This window comes from Tenebrio molitor, chromosome 3 (genome assembly GCF_963966145.1).
Source record: "Tenebrio molitor chromosome 3, icTenMoli1.1, whole genome shotgun sequence".
NCBI classification, from domain to species: Eukaryota; Metazoa; Arthropoda; class Insecta; order Coleoptera; family Tenebrionidae; genus Tenebrio; species Tenebrio molitor.
In genome coordinates, this window is record NC_091048.1 from 12,942,633 (window position 1) to 12,969,495 (window position 26,863).

Sequence of the window (26,863 nt, forward strand, 5' to 3'; positions counted from 1 at the left end):
AAGCGATTTGGAGCTTTTAAAGTAGTCCGGTCGTCACATCGATACCATTGAATTTGTAACAAAAAGTGTACAAATCAAAAGTTGAACACTTTTGGAATATAAATCTGAAGTTTTTTAAGGGCCTTACCGAGTTAAATTTTAAATAAAAGGCTTTCGAAAATGGACTGAATAACATGGCATCTTATGGAGAAGTGTTTCGCGGGCACATAAAAATTGAAATTGTGCAATTAAAAAGCATTGATTTTATGACAAAAAACCACTGTAAAGATAGAAAATGACTTAAGGAATTCGCTGGTGCCCTTAATTACCATCCTTACCGGGCATTCCAAAGAGAAACATTGCGAAAACTAAGAATCAACAGCTATTAATGCCGAAGTGTCAACCATTGTTCAGACGACCACGTGGCTCACCACCAATGCTAACGCAAAGCGATCAACTCTTGAGTCAAAACAAGATCCGATTAAAAATGTCAACTTATATACAGGGTGTTAGGTAAATGTCCGGCCAAACTTTAACCCCGAGCTACTGGCTTCATGTAGAACTCGGAAAAAATATTTAAAAAATTCTGTCAAAAAATAAATTGACATTTAATTTTTGAAGGACAATTTTTTTTAACTGCTTTTAGTCTTCTACGTTGTCCCACAACCTCGTAGGTAAAATTTCGGCATATTTTAAAAATACACCCTGTATATCATATTTTATAAAACGTACGCCAAAAATTAAATGTCAATTTATTTTTTGACAGAGTTTTTTAAATATTTTTTCCGAGTTCTACATGAAGCCAGTAGCTCGCGTTAAAGTTTGGCCGGACGTTTACCTAATACCCTGTATTTAATGATTATTTCTTTATAAATCGATACAAATAAATCGGAAATAATTTATCATAAAATTTTGATTGTATCATTGTAGAAAAATTTTGATTGTACGAATTTGGAAATCAATTGCGCTATTGACTAGAAACATGGACGACCGGACAAAAAAACGTTGTATTCAACCCGTTCGTGTGTAAATTGGGCCTTTTTTGGCACTCGTGGGCCTATAAAACGCTCGTTCACTCGCGTTTTAAACTGACCCACTCATGCCAAAAAAGGCCCAACTTACACACAAACTCGTTAAATAAACTACTATTATCTCGAAAACGAAGTAGACATTTATTAGAAACATTGAGTTCTACTCATCGTCACCTATTACTGGATTTCTTCTGGCAGATTATATCCTGTATACAGGGTTATTCACATATGAGTACGAGCCTAACATGCATGCAATCCACATTACACTACCGGCACCATGGTTTTTGTAATGTAAATGTAATTTGGGTTGCATGTTAGGCTAGTACAGCTCGTATTCTTATGTGAATAGCCCTATATACAACGTGTAACAGAAATAAGTACATTAATTTTAACTGGTAATAAAACTCATCAAGAGCAACAACTTTTCTAAATAAAATTTTTTTGTAAACGTTCTTGCTAATGAGTTAAAATTGTTTAAAATTTTTCACAAATTTCGCTACCCGCCCTGGAGACCACGCTACCTGGTCGCTGTGCTTAGAAGGCTTACGTAAACGGCTGAACGGCTCGTTAATTTATGGGGGGGGAAGATGTTAAAAAAATTTGCCGATTTGGAAAAAGTGGTACATAGAAAAATTGTTCATCATGACGAATTCTGTTACTGGTTAAAATTAATGTACTTATTTCTGTTACACGTTGTATGTAATTTATTAAAAATAAACTGAAAAACAAAAAAAAACTTTAAAATGATACTTACAATACACAATACACAAATATAACGGAATGCAGATTATCTTTAAAAAAATATGCAGTTCAAGTATAATTTGATATACAGTACAGGAGATATCTGAAAAACGTGTGTTAATTTTAACCAGTGGAAGAACTCGTCAATTTATTAAACTTTTCTCTATAACATTTTGCAAAATTCGTAAAATGTTTCAAGATTTTTTGCCCCCCAATTTATATCAAACGAGTCGTTTTATGTAACCATGAGAATTAAAATTTTAATTATTTAATTTTTTCTATAACAATAACTTTTTTGACAAGTCTCCATTTCTGTAACAGAAAATTTTCGCCCTTACTCATAGACAGATATACATTTTGATGTCGAATTTATTCTAAATTTTAAATTAATTTGCGACACATTTTCGTAAAAAATTCAAACAGAGAAAACGTTTCATTTAACCAGCTCTGCTACGTGTTAAAATTAACACACGCATTTTAGATAGTACATTATTCCTTACAGTGCACGCCAAAAGTTTGCAATAATGGAAATATGTACTATGGCGGACAATAAATTTAGGCCGGCAAATTTCTGACATTTCAAAAAAGTCAATGCAAGCGAACATTTATTGTCCTTATGACTGATGTGTCAATTTGTCAAACTGAAGGTTTTCAAGCTTCGCCCTTTTCGTAACTTACAGATCATGACGCGCTAGCATAAGTCATAACTGATTTGTAGTAAAGTCCGCACACTTTAAGGAGAACACGTTGAGTCATCCAAATCTGTCCGTGAAGTTTTGTTCAGTGGCGTATCACTTGCGTTCAGAAATGGGGGCATACGTTTTCATTTGAATTATTGTGATACCGTTTTTATCAATACAATCAAAACAACCTTGAAATCACGAAACAACGAAACGAACACTGGCAAAGCAGATCACGAATGAACGTACGCCTCTGACGCCGCATGGCCAGTAAGCGAAGCGGTTCTACCTTCCCTCCCTAAAAATCGAAGAATGGACTCGACCAACGTAGTTGCGTCTGCGGCGCAACTTTATTGGTGTGTTCTCCTTAAAGTGTTGGCACTCTAGCACTTCTCTCTGGTGCACGCTTCTTTTAATTTTGATTATCGCTATCACGATGACAACAATGACAAAAATCGAAAATGGGGTTAGTTGAACATAATGCCAGCTTCACATTTTGATGTCAAGGCAATGATAGCCCGGCCTAAATTTATTGTCCGCCATAGTACAAACTTATATATTTTCTTCACCACTGGACTTTTCGAAAAAGAAATCTGACAGGTCAATTTTTTCTTGAAAGAAATATTGTCCGATAATTTTCATTTTTCTACCCCTTCCTGTTTCCCAACGGTATATTTAAATACCACCCCCCAATTTTTGCACATTTGGTATTGATACTTAGATCAACTACATATATTACATTGAATCTTTATTCATTTGTCCCAACACATATTATACGAGTATGTATTTGGGAAACTCATGAACTTTGTTTAAATCATTCACATTCCTAAACCGTGAATTGCACATAAAAAAATCTATCACGCAAGTTACGGGTTTTAATAGTAAATATATTATTATACGAGTTTAACAAGACGTTGTATTATCACATGAGTGTGTTTAAATTCTTTAACGGAACGAATGTGATAATACGTCATATTAAACGAGTGTAATATGCTATTTTATCTACTTTGCTTTACTAATCCCTGAAATTTCTCAAGCTTTCATATTAGACTAGGGACTTTTGCGTGGGTTGGTAATAGAAATTTTTCACAAAAATGTAAGGTTATATTTACTAAATTTACCTCGTAGCTTCATTCGTTACCTTGACGCCTGACGTCAAACGGCTGATGTTACCAATATAACAAAAGCTAAAAGTTACCAAAAACAGTTTAATAATATGCTTCATTATTAAACTGTTTTCGGTATAATAATGAGCCTATTTGTAACTCAAAGTAGATAAATGATATTAATAGTAATAACTAGGGCCCGGATTTTAGGCAAAATGGACTATTTTTATTTTTTAAGGCACATGTATGAAACTTGTCTATAAATGATTTCTGGCTTAATTAGAGTAATTAGAGCCATATTTGATTCTGCCTATTCGGCCTAAAATGCCCTTTAAATACCTATTTTACCTTTTAACTGCCTGAACATGCCTAAAATGACCAAAAATCAATTTCATTTTTGCGGTTTTTTCCCAATTTTCGAATTCTGGGAAGTTTACGGTATTGAAAATGTAAAAGTGGTACCTCAATAAAATTTACAATGCTTTATGATTTTAAAATTTAAGGAGATGTAATTACTGAAATGTACAAAGTGCAGTACAATACAGGAATTACTTTTTCGCTTTTACGGTTGGGACCATGATGTCAGCGGTAAATACTCCGACAATACCTAAGTACCACAAACCATTAGACTGGACTGGCATAAATTACAGAGTTTATCTGTTTGCCTCTGTTCGAAGGGGTGCAGGTATACGCGGTCTAATGTTTTCTGATACTTAGGTATTGTTAGAAGCTTTAACGTTTATAAAATGGTCCTTGCCATAAAAACGAAAATTAAAATCCCGAAGTGAAACAATAAGAGAAACCTTAAGGGTGTCATTTTCTAAAAATTTAAGAAATATAAAATTAACCATCTCCTCTGAAATTTGGTGGGAGACGTAAATATAAGCATTACAAATTTGTCATTTCTCGTTTACTTTATCTCCGTGCAGTGGTCGTGTTTCTTGTGAACCTGTTTAAAGTGAACATAATGCCGAAACAAAAAATTAGTTTACGCGAAAAAATATTACAGTGGACAAGCAAGAAAGATTTATATGAAATAAAATCAACCCGAGAAATGTTTTGTAAAGCTTGTGGTAAACTGGTAAGTTAAGCATAATTAAAAATATGTCATTTTATATTTTTTACTTATTTGAAAATTTTATTTTTTGTAGTTTATATGCGAAAAAAAATGTCACTTGCAACAGCATGAGCAAACGGCCATCCATAAAGAGAACATTATGACACCGCTTCGGCAAACGTTGCTGACACAGAACTTGGAGGAATCGGCAAATAGTACATTCAATATGGAACTTTGTAACGTCTTTTTAGCTGCCAATATACCATGGCACAAACTACAAAATCCTGCGTTTCAGAATTTTCTGACAAAATATTGTGGTAGAAAAATTCCGGATGAGTCTACTTTACGGAAAAATTATTTACCAAAATGCTACAAAGATGTATGAACATACTATCTTTTAATATTTAATTTAAAATTATTTTCACTTTTAGACTATTGACCGCATTCGGAATGAGCTGGATCCTTTTAACATATGGGTTTCAGTTGACGAAACAACAGATGCACTTGGGCGATATGTGGCGAATTGTCTGGTTGGGAAACTTTCAGAAGATGAACCTGGAAAATCTTATCTTTTGGCGTCTAAACAATTAGAAAGAACAAATCATGAGACAATAGCTAGATTCGTAAATCAATCTTTAGGTAAGGGTTTTTCACTTTTTTAAATTTATTTTGATTTAAAATTTCTATGCGTAGAAATCTTGTGGAGTACCAGAGTTGTTGCTGAAAAGTTTCTTTTGTTTGTAACGGATGGAGCACCATATATGATAAAATCTGGTAGACACCTTAAGGTGTTTTATCCAAAAATTGTGCATGTCACATGCTTAGCGCATGCTTTAAATCTAGTGGCTGAAAAAATTCGCTATCAATATGAAGATGTGGATAATTTAATTTCGAACGTGAAAAAAATTTTCGTTAAGGCACCTTTGAGAGTTGAAATGTACAAAGAAAAACTAAAAGAAATGCCACTGCCTCCACAGCCAATTTTAACACGATGGGGAACATGGCTTCAGGCTGCTATGTTTTACAGCGAACACTTTGATTCCATTAAAGAAGTAAGTATATAAAAGATAAGCAAATTAATTGATTGTTAAACTGTTTTTAACTACTCACAGGTTGTCATGTCCTTTGATGGAAGTTCTGCTGTTGCTATTCAAAAAGCACAGTCTATAATGAAGAAACCCGGAATAAAAAACCAATTAATTTATGTTCGCAGTAATTTTAAAATAATCTGCGAAAGTATTACTCAATTGGAAAAAAATGGGTTACCTTTAACCGATTCAATCAAAATTGTTGAAAACGTATTTACCTCCCTAAAAAAATCTCCAGGCCCTGTAGCAGCAGTAGCATTAAAAAAACTTGAAGATGTTACTGAAAAAAATCCTGGATACAAATTTCTTCTAGAATTGGCAAGAATTTTTAGAGGTGAAGATGTGCCGGAACATGACACCAAAATGGAAGAAATTTATTACAAATTTGCGCCCATTACCTCTTGCGAGGTAGAAAGAAGTTTTTCAAAATATAAGTCCATTTTGGTGGATAACCGACAATGTTTTAAAGTAGAAAATTTAGAGCAATATCTTGTATGCAATGTAAATACGTAACAATGTAAATAACTAACAAACTTGTAGTATTGTATATTAATTAATAAAAAATAATTAGTAAATATCTTGTTGTGTGTACCTACTTAAAACTTTAAAAACACATTTTTTAATTTAATTAACCACAACTTTAAGGACCTAGTATGGCTTATTTTCAGTTTTTAAGGGACTATTTGCAGTAGTTTAAGGGACTATTTTAGGCACCTATTTCCGACTTTTTAATTGCCTAAAATCCGGGCCCTAGTAATAACAAGATAATGTTTTATTTTAAACAAGAATATCTGAAATTCACGTTTCAGGTTCAATTGAAGTGAGGTGAACTTTTCGCGGCACTAACTAATTAACATTTTGTTTACACTGCATTACTCACTTATTTGCAAATGAATGTTTGACGGCAGCAAAATTAACTCCTTCACACACTGCTCCGATAAGAGATCAAGATTAAGGGGAGTTCGTGGTCTGGGGGAAAGGTGCATGGTGTACGTATCTGTCGCGATATAAACTTGGTTCAAATCCAACTAAGACGATCAAGGAAAACTAAACCGGTTAGAAAAAACACAAGCAATAAAAATGTCCATTTGACAAAACTGTAACTTTTAAATTTCATTAATACATATTTTAAAACGAGTTTTACAGTTCATAATTTCGCTTCATAATTAAACACAATTTTTAACTTACCCGACCAAAGGTGGGTAAGTTATTGTGATCGGTCCAAAATTTCGAATTGCTAATTTCATCAGATCTGTACGTTTTGAGGTCCCCTGAACACGTCTATGAAGTTTTTAGAATGATCTCTGTCCGTCTGTCTGTCCCACTTTTCGTTCTCCCACGATTACTCAAAAACGCTTTGACCGATTGCTTTCAAATTTGACCAACACAAACTTACCCGTAGTCTCTCGAGTTGAAAAGCTTTTGGTGTCAATCGGACCACGGGAGGTGGAACAGGGTGGGGGTAGGATGAAAGAATAATAAGGGAACATGGAAATTTGACTTTACCGTTTGAAAGGGCATGTGTTTTTACGTCGGAAACGATGTTTACCATTTGCTGATTTTTGCAATATGGCGGATTTATAAAGTTATTTACGACTTCATAGATCGACGGCGACAACTGTTGAAACTTTTAACAAAATAATCTCGGATCTTGCCATTGGAAATAACTCTGTAATAGTGACCACCGAATAGAGTTTGGTGTCAATCCGACTACGAGGGGTGGAAGAGAGTGGGGGTTGCTCGAAAAAATAATGAGGTGACATGGAAATTTGACATTACCAGTTGAAAGGGCATGTGTTTTTATGTTGGAAATGATATTTACTATTTGCAAAAATTAGAAGACGACTTATGTGAGTTAACACGGACAGGGTAGGTATCTCGGGTCAATTCAGATTGGTTTAAATTGATGTCGGGCAAGTTACTAGGCCGGGTCTTCGACTCGGCCCCATCCCAATTTTTTAGTCCTGAAATTATCTACTAATATTTCAAACAATGTAGTCACATTGTCAACCTTAAGATTTTATTTTTTTCTGGGGTAAAAAGTAGACTGTTACGTTTTCGATAACTTTGTAGGCTTTTTTTAGGAGACGCCGCATTAATAATTTCCAAAATTTTCAATTCGCTTTTCAACACTTTAGGTCATCTCACTCGTACCCTTAACAGAAATTAAATATGTATTTGGCGTTTCGTTCCGCGGAATATTAAAATTAATGGAAGCAAAACCAGATTAATGAACTTTTTTTTTGTTTAGAGAAACAGCAATAGAACATATAATCCGCCGATGTTTATGAAAATAAGTGAATCAAATAGAGAGCAACTAAAATGAATTACGATTACGTAAAACACGAAACAGTAAAACAAACATGTTCGTTAACATCACACCTTATCTGCTGCCGGCTTTACATTAAACGAAACGAATTAAACGGGGGTTTTACGTTGCCGTCAACAACGATGTGTTCGCTTAATTGCGCCATAAAACACGTCACGCCTGCCCTTCTAGGTCGTAGGGCATGATTTTGCCAATACCAGATTTTCTAAGTTGGCGCGACCTTATTTTTAACCCTTATCCTAACCTGTTTTTCGATAACCTGTCAGCACGTTTCCTGTTTGTTCTCTGGGGTTGGTTGCCAATTCTGCGGATGTGAAATGCAGTCCGAGTGTTCCGCTTACGAGATCCTTATAAGAATAGAGAAAGGAACCTTATATTAAATTTTATATTGAGATGACATGGACAAAAATTAAATTTCACTATCTGGGTTACAACCAGTTGCGGTTAATGCTTTTCCTTTCGCACAAAAAAATAATCAATGTTCATGAATCGTAAATAATTTACAAATCAAATCGCTCGAATTTCAACATGTTAATTGGTAACCAAATTTCTGACCAAAATTGTACCAAATATGGAAAAAAAAATCGTCAACGCAACTGTAACTCTTAGTCAATCAGATCAACAGATATAATTTTAGATTGGCCAACATCCATTTATAAAATGAATCGCTTCCTTTCCTATTACCCACTGTGGCAACAAGAAAACAGTATTATTTCACGCACTTGGGTATCATGTCAAGAAAATTAGAACGAATAAATATATCACAGTTTTCAAACAAGACACATGGTAAATAGATCCATTACTGACCATGAGAGAAGATTCATACAGAATACATTTTCAGTTCCCGCTTAAATAGATCGCGCACTGAATTGGCGTTTCAATTAACATGATACAATTTACTCTTCAATCAGTCAAGACAGTCAAAGTGTTGCAATATTGATCAAATACAACTGTTAACGAATTTGATTACTTTTTGCACGTAACGTCGATATTTTCGTTTCTCTTTTCTTAATTTAGTATCTAAAGTTTAATTCATAATTCATAAGAAAATTAAATTGTCAATAATCGTACAATTTAATGAATATTAATGTCTAATCAATGCTAAATAAAAGCAAGAATTTAAGAGGCAAAAAACGCATAAATATGTATACATATTCCATAAAAAATACATCACCAAGTTGCCATTCTTGAAATAGCAACATATTAAAATTTGAGACATTCTTAAATAGGTATTAATTTTCTGTTGTGAATTCTGTTTCACTATTGAAAACAATTACACCAATGAGCAAAAATAAAAATTAAAAAGATTACACAAAACGCGTAAAGTGATACATTGAATACAATTACTATAGTGAATTCCAAAAACATCCAAACTATCAAGGTTCCGTCAAGTTGTAGCACTGATTAAAATGATAAAGCTGTTCTAGTACTTTTCAATGCACTTGGTTGACTACCTTGCAGCAATACAAACCCCGCCAAATTTTTATGACAGTGTCAATTACAATTTGTCAACAATTCGAAAAAAAACACAAAAGAGAACAAGTACTTAAAGCCAAATAAAAGTAAGCAATTGACTGTTCTAATGAGATTTTCTAGTTTTTCTATTTAATGTTGCATGTCTTTTTTAAATTTAAACAACCCAACAACAGCCAAAATAAATTTTGATCCGACCGAAATTTGACAGAAACATCCACATCATACATAACCTCACAAAAAATAAAGTATGGTACACTTGGACAACCTGTATTATTTTATAACAAAGCATACATTTTTTAATTCAAAAAATTGTAGGTGACAGTATCACGAGTGAATTTAAGAGCTGAATTATTATCTGGACGTAGGTTTAGAAGCATATCCAAGCGTTAAAACAGTAATGTAGGAACGATGTTAAAAGTAGTGATCTAGGTAATCTGAAATGGTCACGAACGTTCCTGATTCAATCGGGGGGTTGCTCAAAAAACACTGTCTTGTGAGAAACATTTTGTATTAAGAAAAATAAAAAGTTGAATGAAATTTTCAAAATATTGGACGTATAACAGTGTGCCATTCCATTAGGACAGTAACATTAACAACATTATATAGGCTTGTGATTATGTATGGAACTGGCTCCGCGCTGCTAAAATGGTTTAAGCTAGAACCCTGAAATTTTAAACAGACTTAGGACTCACTGAAAGCTACTTTTCAAATGTTTTAGAACATTTTTTTATCCGTAAGTTTTCAAAATACAAAGCCAACGTGATTTTTTTTAAATGGGAACATGGGTTAAATGGGGCATCCTTAAATAGCTTATTTTTTTTTTAGAATTAAATGATATAAAAGGTTTGGTGATTTGTTCGACAGAATCTTAGGAAACAATTTTTTAAATAACTTTGAAACATACCTGTTGTTCAAATACCGTAAGAGCAAAAAAAAATGCCGTCAAGGAGAGCTATGACACATTCCATGATGTGCTTGTGCAACTGTAAGTTGCAGGGAAAAATGCAATAATGCCTATAATTGTTTATTTAAATAACTCATTTCAGGATTATACAAATGACGAATTTCTTAATCAAAGTCACAGCACTTTCTTTTTCATAGTTATCCTTGATGGCATTTTTTTTGCTCTTACGGTATTACATGAAACATTTTATTAGATTTTCGTTGTTTCGCTTAGTTTTGTCATTTTAATTTCATTCAAAGCATTTATTGCAAGGTGTGTGAAACGATATCAAATTTTAAGAGCACAAAACTTAGAAAGCAATTACTGTATACCTAATTGATTGATAAAGTTTCAAATATCAAACTTATGTATCCAACTAAAGTCTATTCCATCTATGCATGCAGTGTAGAATAGCATTGGGACTATTTTCCCGAAGTTGATTGGTCAAAATGAGAGAAAAGTTTACAACAAGGCAATGCTCGATTTTTGATAACTACTGTCAAATTTTGATGTTTCATGGATTTTTTGGTTGTTAGTGTCAAACTTATCGAGTATTTGTTTCAAACGCATCATTAAACTACAGTTTTGTTTTTAGAATACCACTATCGTAAGTTCCTTTATGGCTTTTTTTTGTTAATTTTTTAAATTTAAATTTGCCGCGTTCTTCAGTGTGAAACGTTCTCCATTCGAAGCGACATCTACTGCATTCTTAAATAGAATGGACTGTGGGTACTCCTCTTATTTACAAAATTTTAATATTCTCAATCAGATGTTTCAATGAGAAATGAAATAATTGAATCGCGACATTCTCTACTCCCATAAGTTTGGTTTTCTCTAATTTTTTACGGAATTTAAATGCTGCTTCACTTACGTGTTTTCATTTTGTTTTAATTAAGTTTTAATTTTTTTCTGCTATTCTGTCGAACAAATCACTAAACCCTATTATATCATTTAATTCTACAAAAGATAAGCTTTTTAATGATGCCCCCTTTAATCCATATTCCCATTTAAAAAAATCAAGTTGGCTTTGTACTTTGAAAACTTATGGATTTTTTGTTTGTTTTTAATTTACTCGCAATAAGTATGTAGCTTCTAATGAGCCTTAAGTGCATTTGAAATTTCAAAGTTCTAGCGATCCGTACATAATCGCAACCCTGTACTTATGATAATAAAAAAGACATAAAAATGTTGCATTTATAAAAACTTTCAAATAGAAAACGCAAATTTTAGATAGGTGGGTATTAAATAAGGAAAATAAACGAATATGCAAATAAACTAGGCAAAAATGAATAGAGAATTTTTCCGTTTTTGAATTTTTTATAACTACAGTTTAAAATTGGTAATTAAATGTGCTAGAAATATCGTATGATCAAAAAGTCTTTGGATCGCGGTAGCCATTAAATGTAAAAACCATCTATAGAATTATTTACTTCTACTATCCGTAGTTTTTATGTGTACTTCAAAGGAGTGCTAATCCCTCACGGAACTCGTTTAAACATAAACGAGACGAATAAATCCAAGCACCATTTTCACCACGATTTCCATTACTGTAGTATGATTTAATAATAAAAATTATATGAAACATTTTGAATTATAACATGCTAACTTGAAAGTTGTCAAATAAATGTCAAAAATCATTGAAATAAATAACTTCCTAGATAGCTTTTTAATTCTACGGCAGAGTAGCCGACTTTTTGATCATACTATACAGGATAGTCCCGATATAACCTGCCAAAAAAATTCTGGGTCATTAGAAGGCTCTAACAAGTCCGGAAAACCCCTTTTTATTAGGTCCAAAATAATGGGGATAAATTAACCCCTATCCACACTCATTCGACGCTGCTGACCACAAAAATACATACCTAGTCAGAAATTAATTGTTGGTGTTTGTAAAGATGACAGTATCTAAGCAACATACCTAAATCGTTTATGACAAATCTGACAAATTGAATTAAATTAATGACATTTATTGAAAATACTGCACACTCTCTGTGTGTGTGTTAATTCATCAGGTTATTTAGGTACAAAAGCTGATTTTGTAGACTGAGATGAATAAAGTGGTGTTCCTCAATGAGTAAATAAACGTAGAGCTTGTGTGTGCAAAATTGTGGAAGAACTGTGTAATAAGAGTATCGTCTTAATTGTGATTAAACAGTCAAAATGATGTATTGAATAAATTATTTACATTTTACATATTCGTACTTTCAACTTTAACTAAGAATAATAACTAGATTAGAAAAATTATTTTATAATAAATGTTCTGTGCCTTCCCTTGGCATTTATACACAAATGAGTTCGCCGCCGGCGGTACCAATTTTCATAAACAGAATTCAGCATTTCTGGGTTATTACGAATCTGATGTCTGTTATGCGTTCCCGGAGTTAGTCTTCTATTATTATTATTTCAACTTCGTATACCAAATCTTTCGTGTGGCCCTAAAAATAAAAATCCAAAGGGATGAAATCGAAGGATCGGGGGCGCCATCGTACTGGAACCAGTTAGAAAGTCTCACATAAACGCAGCTGTACCTCCACAAAAGTAGAACGGGGCAGAAGGACTCCTTCAGGAAAACGCTCACCGTATAGTCGCCTTGCCGCTCTTGAATTACCACGTGTGTTTCGCCATAGAGTAAATGCAAAGCGGCGTATTCTTGTTTTGCGATTTTCATAACTTTTTGTAGAATACGCAAATTTAACATTAAACTGGACAAATGTCATAGGTGTAACGGGTACCGTTGCTAAAGAAATTGCAGCCAAGCAACCAGAATTACCTTTTTTGAACCCAATTAACTCATTAGCGTACAGCAAATTTTGACCAAATTTTGAATTATTTTTATCTCGAAAACGATAAAACTTTTATTAGAAACAATTTTTGTGTATGAATTCTACTCATCGTCACCTATAACAGGATTTCTTCTGGCAGGTTATATTGGGACCACCCTGTATATTAAATTATACATTTACACATTGTAATGATTCAAGTAACTGTAACATTTTACATTTATCTAGTGTTTAAGAATACGTGGGAGGATTGGGGCACTAAACAAATTTAATAACAGTAGGAGTCAAATGTCATTTATTTATGAATGGTCTTTTATCGTCTACCTAATTACTATTAATAGTGAAAGCATTTTCTTAAATCGGTCGATTAAAGCGATGAGAAATTTTGCAGATTTGGATAACTTAACGGGTGAGAATTAGACATGCAATTCGGTAAATTGAATCACGGGTTACTCGAAACAAATTTGAATACCGTTTAGTTATCAGTCAAAAAGTTGGCGGAGTTAACTTTGAGAATCTTATTTGATGAGGGATTGTTATTTGTACTAAAATTTACTGAAAATTTTTTTCTTTTAATTGACCGACTTAAAAAATGTTCCACTGAATGAAAAGTCTAACTATGGCAAAAGATTACAATTTAGAAATCAAACTAACCTGTCCGAGGATTTTTTCAAAAATTCATGATCTAGATTTAAGGAAATTCATTCAAGGAATGGACACTCGCGCTGTACATTCACATACATAGTTGAAGAACTTCACTCTTGAACTACACCTCTTACTTCACATTTCATTATACAATCCATAACATTCAACACCTGAAAGTGTATCAATAAATAAAATTACTTTAGTGGAAATGTAATTTACAAAACAATTAACACTTTGATGTGTTTATCTTTTTAATTGAAATTCAAAACCTATAATACAGGGTGTTTCTGAAATACGTGTGTTAATTTTAACCAGTGAAAGAACTCGCCAATTTATGAAACTTTTCTCTATAACATTTTGTAAAATTCGTAAAAGTATTCCAAGATTTTTTGCCCCACAATTTTTACCAAACGAGTCGTTTTGTGTGATTAACTAGTTTCTATTTTTAAAACCATGAGAATCTAAATTTTGATTATTTATTTTTTTCTATAACAATGGAACTTTTTAACAAAGCTCTGTTTCTATCACAACAGAAAATTTTCGCCCTTACCCATAGGCGGGTATACACTTTGAAGATTAATTTATTCCAAATTTTAAATCAATTTGTATTGCGCTTTTTCGTAAAAATGTTATAGAGAAAAGTTCCATGATTTGGCGCGTTCTTCTCCTGGTTAAAATTAACACACGTATTTCAGAAACACCTGTATAGTCGTTTTCAATGACGTCCGTGGTGACAGCACTGACATTATTTATATGTTGGTGCAGATTCCACAGAAATTCATAACTAGTATTCAAAGTATGTATAAGCAAATCCTAGTTAAAAAAACAAGAAATTGAGCCTATGGTAAAAAAAAATATATTTCGTGAAACATCAACAACAAACAAGAACTCAATCTTCAACATAGTGTAAAACATAGTTAAACAAGTCATCTTCGGAATCCGAAACAGACTACAAATTTTCTTTGATTTGTCCGAAAAGATAGATAATAATTTGAATTTGTCAATGTGCCGCGTCAAGGTAAAAGTTATGAAGAAATAAAAATGTTTAATATGTAAATAATAATTGAGACATTTTAATGAAAAAGCGAATAAAGTCAAGTTGCTTTCTACAGCATTTGTTACGCAAAGAATTTGAGAAGTTGTTAAAATTGTATTTCCTCGTAATCGTGAGTAAAAATGAATACCTTTGAAGAAATTACCGATATGCTACAAGCGTATTTTGAGTGTGAAAAAAGTGCACAGGCCACTGAATTGTCAAATTCATTGTGTAACAAATGCTCTGGCTGACAGGTCTCACAAAGCAACTTGATTTTAATCGCTTTTTCATTAAAATATCATTTTTATTTCTTAATTTTTTTTCAAAAAACAAATAATATTTTTGTACAGCAATGTTTAGAAAAATAGTGACTTTAAAAATAAGTAATGAAAAACATATGTCACTATTTAAAATAAGAAAGTTAAATATCACCCCACTTAAACTGCTTCTTTAAAAAATAAATATTATATGGCAGTTCATGGTCCCTTAAACGCCTTTTCATTTGATATATCGCTTGTTAAAATCGGACAAGAAATAAAGTTGCTAGAGCATTTTAAAAAAAAATTGGATCACCCTGTATCTTCTTTAATGAAACACTCCGTTTAATTACCAGTTTCATTTTAAATTACTGATTACCTCTTATTTTTTTACTGATTACCTCTTATTTTTTTAAGTACTTTCGAGTAAGCTTGACAGCATGGAGAATCCAACTGACATCTGTTACTTTCAGTTACAATAATGATGGGCGTTTAACTTCCTCTTCAACAGACCTCTATGCCATGTGCAGTCATCAAGCAAGAATGATTACCAAGAAAGGTTAATTAGAACGTGTCGTAACAGTAAGTTATTTCATAATACGAGTATAAGTTATTTTTTGTTAAAAAAATAAACCTACCTCTTAATAAATTGTGTGCAAAAATAGGTGAGTGCAAAAAGTATTAAAACAGTGGACTTAAAGAATAAGAATGTTTTAATAATATACCACACAGTATAAATAAATACAGTTTTAAAATAAGTAAAACTGACGTTTGAATACACTAAATAAAATTGTACCATAAAGAATTTTTACAATGCCATATTTCACAGCAAGCAAACAAAATAAAATGCAATTAAATTGTTGTTGAAATTTAGTTCTTCTTTATAAATGAACATCTGGATATCTGAGACGCGTTTAGAAGAAGTTTGTTTAGGTAAAAAAAAAATCCAGGATGTTTTAGTCGATGCAGACTTACTCTCAATGTTAGTATCTTTTGGGGGTAGGGAAATTTGACAAAAATTACAGTTCTCAATTCTTGCTTGAAACAAGCTTTACATTATAAGCCGTAGAAAGCATAACTTGCGTACTTATGTAAAAATTCTCTTTAAAGTTTAGATAATTAGAGTGTAGTCAAGTTTCATTTCACTTAACATGTCTCAAACCTAAAATTTCGCGATCGGTCTGATGCACTCGTACACCTAAATTCAGCTGGTGAGACTCACAAAATCCGATACATGTCACAATGTAACAAATTTGGAGCGTGCACGATTGTTTGAAAGCATTGTCAGGTTAGAAAGTTGCGTAATTTAAAGAGCCATAAATTTTTTGCGCTCGAGCCGATGAACTGGAGGCATCGATTTTGGCCATACCGATTGAGATATAAAACAGTTCGGTTATCGGTTGACTGGATAATTAAGAACGGACGGAATAAAAAGTCATTGCTCGCTGGATGAAAGGGGTGAGGCAAAACAAAAATCCAATTTTCCACTGGAAAATTAAACGTGAAACCTTCTAGTTAACATATTTATGAGAATATCGAGAGGTGGACATTTTCGTCGATAGAACCGTGGTGATTGATAACCATCAAGGACGTGGCGTGAAACATTAATATTTACCATCAATTAAAAAATCTTATTGACTTAACGCCCCACCCCTGCAGAGACCTTAATATCGACAGATTAATATTCTCTATGCGCCTCTTACTTTTGATACTCCAAAATGAAAATACAACGCATTATTAAAGTTTTATGCCATGAACTTCTTTGCAAGCTTCAGAATCGTAATTCACTCAGCCAAGCCTAGAACTCTGAAATTTTAGTAAAGAGATGTGTCAGTAAAGACAGAAGAATGAAATTTGACACAACACAGTCTAGTTGTTGTTCATTCCTAGCTATAAGTAAATTCAAGCAATGTCTATTATGCTTTTCCTTCCAATAGGAATACAAAATTTTACGGCAACAACATAATTTGTCTTCATTTTTTCCACGAAATTCAGTGATTAATAGTAAATTAGATCTAGATTCCATTCTACTTCTGTCAACATTAAAATGACACTACGTACTCTTTGTGTGCTTTTCTTATTGTTTGCCTTGTGTCATACTAAGAAAAGTGAAGACTGTCGCATCATCCAACACAAACGTGCGGCAACACAAATCGTAGTTATGCATCCCGACCCGGCTTTTCCGAGCAAAAGAGAAAACAGAAGACCAAAAAAGTGGGACCGCTGGGGTAAATGGTCTCCGTGCAGCGTTACCTGTGGCGTCGGTAAAATTACTAGGTGGAGACATTGCGTATCAGGAGGTTGCGCTCCGGGAGAGAAAGAAGCCCAAATTAAAACCTGTACGTTGAACGCATGTTAATTTAACAACGAAATTAAACTCATTTAACCTCCTACACATGTGTTGTCATTCAACAGGAAACGAAGGGGCCACTGAATATAATCAGTGCAGGGTTGTTATACAACAAAAAAGCACATATACGTTACGGTGCAATTGTTTGGAATGGGATTCGAATTATATTCTAGGCACAGGCACAGGTGAGAAACTCGGATATTTAATGTCTCCATATTACAGAAAATGCTGTATCAGAAAGGATTCTAGTCGTAGACATTTAATTAAAGTTATTTGATTTAAACTAACGACTGAACGAAAACAAAAAATTTCCACCGGCTTCAATTTGTATATCTACATAATTAATATGTATATTAATAATCACAGAAAATTACACAGGCCTGCAAAACAAAACTTTTTAAGCGATGTTTTGATTTTGATAACTGATTTTGTATCACATTGGAGCCCTGATTACAAAAATACAATTCATCTTTTGTATCACGTCAGGTTTTTTCACAATTAACAAAACAAAATTAAGCAATTTATTTAGGAAACTAAGATGTTTATAATAATTCTTGGTTAATAATCTAACTAAATTTTTTATTCCTTATGAGAATGTCATCTTTAACGCTTTGTGAGGAAACTTCTTTTAATTGATTGCCTGCTGTATATTTTTTTTTGGGTACATCGCGCTGTAACATCCAGCAAAAGTCTATCATCATTGATACGCTCCATCTTCCTTGATATCACCTCTCCATTTGTTTTATATCTTGGTCAATCAAGACGTTCCCCTTGTTCCTCGCATCAAGATTTTTAGGAAAAAGATTTAAGTGCGAAAAGAGGAAATTCACTTTCAAACTCATATTACATCCCAAGATGTGAAAATTTTTAAACATGATTCTTACAATATTTACGTAGTCTTCATCTTTGCGATTTCCAAGCAATTTTTCTACGACGTTCTTAAATGGCGTCCAGGCATTCCTTTCAACAACATTCATAGAATTCTGACAATCATTACCTTTGTACAAAGATCCTATTTGAGGTCCTAACCGCTTTTAATTTGGCATTGGAGAGATCTGGTAACTTTGTGCATTAATACTTGAAACACTGTCCATTTTTATCAAGAGGCTTTACAAATTGCTTCATCAAACAGAGTTTGATATGCATTGGTGGTACCTAATACTACTTTTTTAGGATACAAATAAATAATTTTTTATTATTGCTTCCCGGTACAAGTCTAGTTCCTAAAGGCCACTTCTTTTGAGTCCAATGCTTGCCTCGTGCCCGGCAGTCTCACTCGCAAATAAAACAAGGAAATTTCGAATATCCATATTGTTGTCCGATATTACAATATCGAAATTTTGAAATAATTCATTCATTCTAGGTGAACATTTCAATTTCGAGAAAAAACGATTTGTGAAAAAACTAGACGTGATAGCGTAAAATCAAAATCATTTTCGTAATCAGGGGGTCGAAATTGTTCAAAAACTGTCAATTTTATGCAAACATCGAAATCAGTGCAGACCTGTGTTATTATTAATTAGTTTTAATTATTAGATGTACAGACGTGATATACATATTGGCTTCACTAATCCATGGGGATCTACATGGTATAAACTTAATTTCACGTTAATGGTTTTTCTACTGCTAATATCAGAATTATTTTCCACACACTTTTAACTTACTTAATTCTTTACAAGTTCTGATAGTTTTTTTTCCAAGAAATACACACACAACGGTCACAAGAGCAAAAGGTGAATTTATGGGCAGGAATTTTGGGAGTCCATATTATGGGACCATTTTTATTTATGTATTGACGTATGTCCCAATAGTTTTGGCACAAAATATTTGACCATATACACTGCTCCCAGAAAATAACGCATCACTTTGGAAAATGTGAAAATAGTTGATAGTTGTAAATAAATGACAACAAATAAGTTCTTATTCGGGAGTGTTTTAAATTGCAGTTTTATTTAAAAAAATAAAATTTATTCAATAATTTATAGGAAAAAGAAAAATTGTCACAACTGCTTCTTCAAAATAAACTAAAGAAAATGGCTCAGTAGCGTATATTTCTACCTCTAGTATAAATGACGGCTTCACACCGTCTACCCATGCTGTTAATAGTGGACAGGACATCTGTTTGGTCCTGATTGTCCCAAATAGCGATTATCTGCTCACCAAGTTCACCCAGCCTTGCTGGAGGTGGCTAAGGTCCTGACTCCTTGCTGGGCATTGCATAGAAGCAATGCCGACTTCGTGCAGACTCTCGAACACAATTCTGACATTGTGCGGTCTTGTATTATCATACTGGAAGATTAAATTAATTTGATTGACATTTATTTTAAAAGGTGCTTTTTTCCGTTGCTATAATATGCTGGCAATGTTGCCGCGTTTGAAAACTACTCCCCCATACCGAATTTCATTATATTCAAACTGAAGAAGAAACGAATTTCAAACGTATTAGTGAGAGGAATTTTTGGATATCTGTTGAGAGCACCTTTAACAGTTGACACATACAATTATGTGCCCACATCAATAACAGGATGATTTAGTTTTACAGGTAGTTTAGTTGCAACTTCCAAAAGCTCTTGCGCGTTAACGAAAGGCCAAATTGTGTACCTTCTTTGGTGTTCGTCCTTTTTGACACACCCGTCATAATTCATAGATTTATTTAATACTATAACCTGTTCACGTTGGATTGAACATCAGTGGTGCAAATCGCACACATTTGGCATTAACTTTCATATGAGTTGTCATAGTAATAGTTCAGCCATTTGCACCACTGATGTTCAATCCAACGTGAACAGGTATTAGTTTTTCCAGTTTTTCCAATCAATAATAATAGGTGTAACTCTCTGCTTGAGCTGTCTTCTATCAACCACTGAAATGTTGTGGGAGAAAAATAAGTGGTTACAATTACTCTAAGGGCCGGTTGCACCAAAGTGAGTTAAATTTAACTACAGATTAAAGTATACGAAAACATTGTTATAACAACAGGTAGGGGAGACCGGTGTCAATTGTAACAGGTGTCGAAACTAACAGGGTTGATTTTAGCGCCATTTTTGATAAAAAGTTTGAAAAGTCTTCAACAACCTATGGCATATCTACTTTACCAATCGAGCATTGGTTGACGCAATGCAAGCAGGTCGCGTTGTTCTTATTTAAAAAGATTTGTGATAATTGCAGCAAAACGTAAGTTTCCGCACACAAGTATTTTTCGGTCTACACCCTAGTTTATTATACTTATTACAAATCTGATTAAGACCCCACAATGCATGTTCTTTTAGCTATCTTTTGAATACGTTAAATTTGTTAGGTTATACAGCATGTATCATAAGGGAGGTGGAGAATCAGAAATGTCAACATGGTGTCGATTGTTACATGTTAAAACCGACTAAAAAAAATAAAATTGTTCATGATAGCGATTCGTTTGAAGAGAATGAGCAAGATAAGGAAACTTTCTGTTTGGTATGTCTTGGCCCTTATAACACAAGCCAAGAAGACTGGATCCAGTGTAGAGATTGCAAACAATGGGCACATGTTAGTTGCACTGATGAAGATCCTTATTTTGTATGCATTAGATTAATTTTATTAGTATTATTTATGAATACTGTTTAATTTCAAAATTTTTATAAAATTACTCGTATATGCTCACTCAGGTTTGTATTGTTTTTAGAGCCATTTTCGTTTCCTGTATAATTTTTTTCATTTGGGTCATCAATAGCAAAGTTATAGCGTGGGCCGTTTTTCTTAAGACTTCTTCCATAACACCCTGTATAACTATGTACTTATACAGGGTGTTTTCGAAGTTGAGGCGTTCCTTTTAACATGTGATGGTATACGTTGTTCTAAAGAGTTTTAGCCAAAATCACCTTAGTAAAATGTGTACGGCAATGAAGATTTACAATTTATTTTTAACGAGCTCACAGATATGTTGCAAAATGTATGGGCAATACTATCAGAATGCAGTTGCGGCGTCCAGGGAGTACGAAGAGTGATTACCAGAAAGACACCATCCTGGGCCACGTGAATTTATTAATCTAGCACAGCGGAGAAATAGACAGAACCGGATTCAAAATTTTAGAAATTATAAAAATACGTATACAATCAATTATCTCCGTTAATACAAACATTTTACTGAGAAGATTTAGGCTAAAATTCTTAAGAACAATGTATACAGCGAGTTTTTTTAAGGCTGGCCATAGGGTTTTACATGCTAATTTTTCAACCCCCTGTTAACTTTTGTTCCGATAAAAATATTCAAACCATTTTTGGAACAAAGTTGGAAGATTTTTTAAACTATCGAATAGATTACGATTTACTATCCCAAACTGTCGAAAAAGTTGTGAAAAATAGTTATTTATGATGTAAGTGTTAAAAGTGAGATTTTATTTTGTAAGTGGGGTATTTTTTATACAACTGGTTTGCATTGCATTAAAAAACGCAGTCGTATTTTTGATGTTTATTTTAATTTCTGCGGCAAAAATCAGATAGCTAGTCTTGTATTGACATTTGTTTATTAGAAACGTCAAAAAAGTTTTCATTATGTTTTGTAAAACACTTTCAATTCCACATTATTGCATTCGTAAACATGGAATGCAAATAAAACGACGTTAATGATGCCGATATCGACGACAGACTTCCCGCAGATATTTCTAAAAGCGGCAAATAGAGCCACTTTAACATTTATAAATAAATAAAAAATAACTAGTATTAAAAGTTTTTTTTTTTACTAGTATTAAAAATACTTTTAACACGGCAAGTTATAAATAGCAATTTTTAATCAAATTAGCTTCCACTAAAAACGTCACTTTTAATGTCAGTTGTATAAAATAGTTATTTTTGTATTAAGTGCGCAAAATGATTGTTTTTTGTTGGCGCATGAGAATGAGTTTTGGTCGAGACCGTCAGGTCGAGACTTCAAACTCATTTTTTGATAGATCAAAAATAGTTGTCAAAAAGTTTCCTTGGATGCTTTAATATTTTTTTTCACTGTTTTTACGGTGAAAAAAAATATTAAAACACCCAAGGAAAATTTTACAAAAATTTATAACCAAGTAACCAGCCCAAGCGGGCAACTTGAATGTCTGATCGTTTTGTAGTAAGTGTCAATTTTATTAGCAAAAGTTTAAAAAGCGGTTGTAGAAAAAATAGTGTTTGTATTTCGTTCGCACGATGATTGTTTTGTTGGCGCATTCGAATGAGTTTGAAGTCTCGACCTGACGGTCTCGACCAAAACTCATTCTCATGCGCCAACAAAAAACAATCATTTTGCGCACTTAATACAAAAATAACTATTTAGGGCGCCGAAATAATAGTACGTCGAGCGGCCGCCAGAGTAGCGCTATTGTCGGCTCAACCAAGGTTGGTAGAACTAACTAATTTGTATAGAAGGTTGCCTCGTTGCCATTTAAAACAATAGTTTGAATTTTTTCCCCCCGCAAAAGTTACTCGTGACGTCACAATGTACTAAACTTTTACGACAGAGTCTGTCGATCATGTACTAGGTGTTCCCTGGCTAGAATAGAGCCCAAAAAACCACCCAATAAACTTCAGGGAGCTTATAAACCTTGGGTTTTATTCGAACACTCAAAATTTCTGGGTTGATTTTACGTCACGAGTTACTTTTCCCCCCTCCTCCCAATTTTCAACGAGGCAACCTTCTATACAAATTAGTCAATTCTACCAACCTTGGGCTCAACCAGCACCTGACGATCTCCACTTTTGGACGCTTTCGGCACGCTAAAATAGTTATTTTTATATTAAGTGCGCGAAGAGAGTGTTTTTTGTGCATGAAAAGGTCTTTTACGCCGAGACGAAGGTCGAGGCAGTATAAGCCTTTGAATGCACAAAAACATCTTCGCGCACGAAATATAAACAATATTTTTTCTATAATTGATTCAAAAAATTGAAATTAAAAATTCAAATTTTTGAAGGAACTCTGAAGTTTCAATGCAGTGACCATGTTGCTAGGTAACTAATAAAAAACAGTGCGTGAAATGAAAAACAGAAATAGTCGTATGCGTGAAATTGCATTTCACACACTGTTTTGTATGGTTTCTATGGTTTCGATCTTACTAACAATGTAAAAAGAAAGACACGTAAGAAAATGACCCACTTCATGCACAGATAACTATGCGTGAATTTCAATTTTTTGAATCAATTATATAAAAAATATTTTTTTCACAACTTTTTCGACAGTTTGGGATATTTAATTATAATCTATCCGATAGTTTAAAAAATCTTCCAACTTTGTTCCAAAAATGGTTTGAATATTTTCATCGGAACAAAAGTTAACAGGGGGTTGAAAAATTAGCATGTAAAACCCTATGGCCAGTCTTAAAAAAAACTCACTGTATAGTACAGTTAATTTCAAAATTATAGAGTACACCTATTTTTCTACAGTGTAAAATGCACTTACATTTTTTGTCAGTGATCAATGTCAGTTTTGACAAACAAAATGCCTAATCTAACCGAAAACGCGAAAGTGCCCATTCTTTCCACGTCAAAAGAAGGGTGATCGATCCGGAGGGTTGCCCAGTATGAAGAGCACCATGTAGAGGATAAAACGAACAATATTATGGTGTTCTAAAATATCAGCGACATTTTATATTGTTAAATTTACCTAACCTATATAAAAAATATGACACAAAGGCATCTTTACATGTGGAAAAAACTGTAATAGAGCCATTCCACGATAAATGAAACCGTTTCAACAAAAAATGAATTTAGCTATTTTTTAAAATTGATTTGTTAATAATGTCACTTTGGATTTAAAATGTCCAAAATCACATGTGAATCTGAACATTTAATTTTTTTTTATTTAAATGAAAAAACACTTTCGTAATGAGAGCGCTTGCAAAAATCTTGTAGCTGTGTAGCTACTGTTTTCGAATATTTTGACATGTACCACAAATGTTTTTGTGTTATACAATTAAGGCGTAATTGTTCAGTGTGTCTTGTTACAAAGGTATGTATGCATATTTATTTACACAAGTTTACAAATAGTAGTTTATTTGACGAGTTTGTGTGTAAATTGGACCTTTTTTGGCACGCGTGGGCCATTTTAAAACGCGAGTGAAACGAGCGTTTTAAAGGTCCACGAGTGCCAAAAAAGGCCCAATTTACACACGAACGAGTTGAATACAACGTTTTTTTGTTCGACGAGCCCCTTAAAGGCTCCAAATCGCTTAAAACCTTTAAAATTAGCTTGACGTTTCGTTTTGACAAGTTGTGACATTTATCAAAATCCGTTCACATAGGAGAAAATTCTCAAATTCTGACAGTGTCGAACAAAAAAAGTATGTTTTTCGTGTCCCGTCCGTCATGCAAGACTCAAAATAATTGAAAAAAAACCATAATCTTCTTGAATCGGTTATTGTTACTTTTATATTATTAAAGTAGAAGGACCGATATATGAAGAACTATTTTTAAAAAAATATATGGTGCCATTTGCGAACATTAGAGCACCATTTTTCCTGTCCCGTCCATCATAAAATAAATAATAATGTGAAACATGTGATATAAAAATTACTCCTATAATAGTTTTTAGTTATTTACATTAACTTTTGCTACATTTTTTAGTTTTCTATAAACGAAATCTGCCTAATAAATGGTTTATGCATATTTTTTGTACATATACACAAAAATGGATGCAAAGAGAAAAGAAAGATTCAAAAAACAAAACAAAGAGGCTTCGCGGCGATACTGACACAAGATTACATCAAGTAATAAGGGAGAAAGGTTTCTATAACACGACGCTCAAAGAAAGAGAGTAGAAAGAGCAGGAGAAAGAGTTCAATTGAAGAGTAATGCTGTTTTATCGAACAAGAAAAGAATATTTGAAAGGGCTCGGAAAAGAAGATTCAGGAAAAAGTTGAAGAAAGCAGGAGGAAAAGTTGAAATTATCAGGATCTCAGTTGTGTGCGTGGAAATGTCCTCAAACATTGAGTAAAGCCTTCAAAAAAGTTAAAAACGCTTTACCGACAAGTACTCATAAACAGAAAGTTTTCTTATTACGATTTTTGAATTTTGAACTTTGTTTATAAAATGAAGTACGAATTATTGTTATTTTTGTTCGTTTTGTAGTTAAAAGTACTTGTTTATTGTAATGGTTGGTAAAATAAAGTAAACTAGGCAAAAATGAATAGGGAATTCCACAATTTTTCTTGGAAAGCAAAATAATTGCCCCAATCCTCCCACGTATTCTTAAACCCAAGATAAATTTAAAATGTTACAAGTACTTGAAACATTAAATTTAATGTGTATATTAATATATTTGTAACACGCTTCATTACAAATTTTAAACGGTATTTAAAAAAAATTCAAAAAAGGAAAAATTCCCTATTCATTTTTGCCTAGTTTATATTAAAATTGAAAGTAATTATTGTCCCGTCCGTCATGTCCCGTCCATCATGATTTAAAAAAATCAATAATCACTGATTCATTCACCATTTCTTAAACGTGACTCTTACATTTCATTGATTTAAAAATTACAACATCAGTGTAATATCAATTCTACTTGGTTTATTAATAAATTCGCATATTTTGTAGATAATACAATTAGAATTTATTTTAACATTATATTCATGTCCCGTCCGTCATTTTGCTTTGCAATAAAAAAAAAACAAGTAAACAATAAAGGCGATAAAAGTTAGCAATAAAATGAATCATTGGATCACATTGAACAGTATTGTCAAATCTTGTTTCAATATAAGTGCTAATTGATTTAAAAAAAAAGAATTTTTGAATAAATGTTTCCGATTTGTCCCGTCCGTCATAATGGAATGGCTGAATATATAGACTTCTTGATTTTTGAGGTGTGCTCTATAATTTCGGAATTAACTGTACCTCGTGTTACAAGGAACGCCTCAACTTCGAAAACACCCTGTATAGTAGAAGTAGGTACAATGAGGGACATGGAATCCTGGGCAGTCTGCTATTGTCATTTCAAAAAGTGTCAATGTAAATGCACCTTTACTGTCATTATGATATTTTCAATAAAACTGTCAAATTAACTTAAGCTTGGTTATGAGTAGCTAAGGTATGGTTTAGAAATTTTGACAACTGAATGACACATCTGCCCAGTTTTCCGTGTCCCCAATAGTACAAGATATTGTAAACTCATTATAAAAGAAGCCGATTGCCCCTTACAATGGTTTATGACTTGTCCGTAAAGATATCGTAAATAATGTCACTTTGGCACGCTCCGAACGTTTGCAGCTTGATGGTCCGTACTCGAAATTTTGTAATGTATAGAAACCGACCGGGCAGTGAATCATATAAATCTGACAACTGGAATCTTACCAGCAGCGTAACAGGTACGCACTTCACTTCAAATAAATTAACTGGTAATCTTTATACTTTGGTACATTACCTTAGTA

General features: G+C 33.1%; 3 protein-coding genes across 8 annotated transcripts in view; 2 read left to right on the forward strand and 1 right to left on the reverse strand.

The window, feature by feature from the left end:
* The window catches only part of LOC138126098 (uncharacterized), a 404,235-nt gene that overhangs the window by 208,104 nt on the left and 169,268 nt on the right, over positions 1-26,863 (forward strand). The window lies entirely within an intron of this gene.
* Positions 1-26,863, reverse strand: part of Tpst (tyrosylprotein sulfotransferase) — a 176,525-nt gene that overhangs the window by 106,011 nt on the left and 43,651 nt on the right. For 2 of the 6 annotated variants that reach the window (XM_069040867.1, XM_069040865.1), the window contains one exon: positions 8,256-8,358. The exons of 3 other annotated variants lie outside the window; for them this stretch is intronic. The gene's annotated coding sequence lies outside the window, so the exon portion shown is untranslated. Of the gene's footprint in view, positions 1-8,255; positions 8,359-13,864; positions 14,026-26,863 lie in introns of all 6 variants that reach the window. One more of the 6 variants, XM_069040864.1, reaches the window with a different exon arrangement.
* LOC138125514 (uncharacterized) lies at positions 3,489-6,257 on the forward strand. Its single transcript, XM_069040862.1, has 5 exons — positions 3,489-4,618; positions 4,689-4,973; positions 5,026-5,233; positions 5,288-5,646; positions 5,707-6,257. Exons 1-5 carry the CDS (start codon positions 4,505-4,507, stop codon positions 6,193-6,195), a joined length of 1,455 nt encoding a protein of 484 aa, XP_068896963.1. The 5' UTR covers positions 3,489-4,504; the 3' UTR covers positions 6,196-6,257.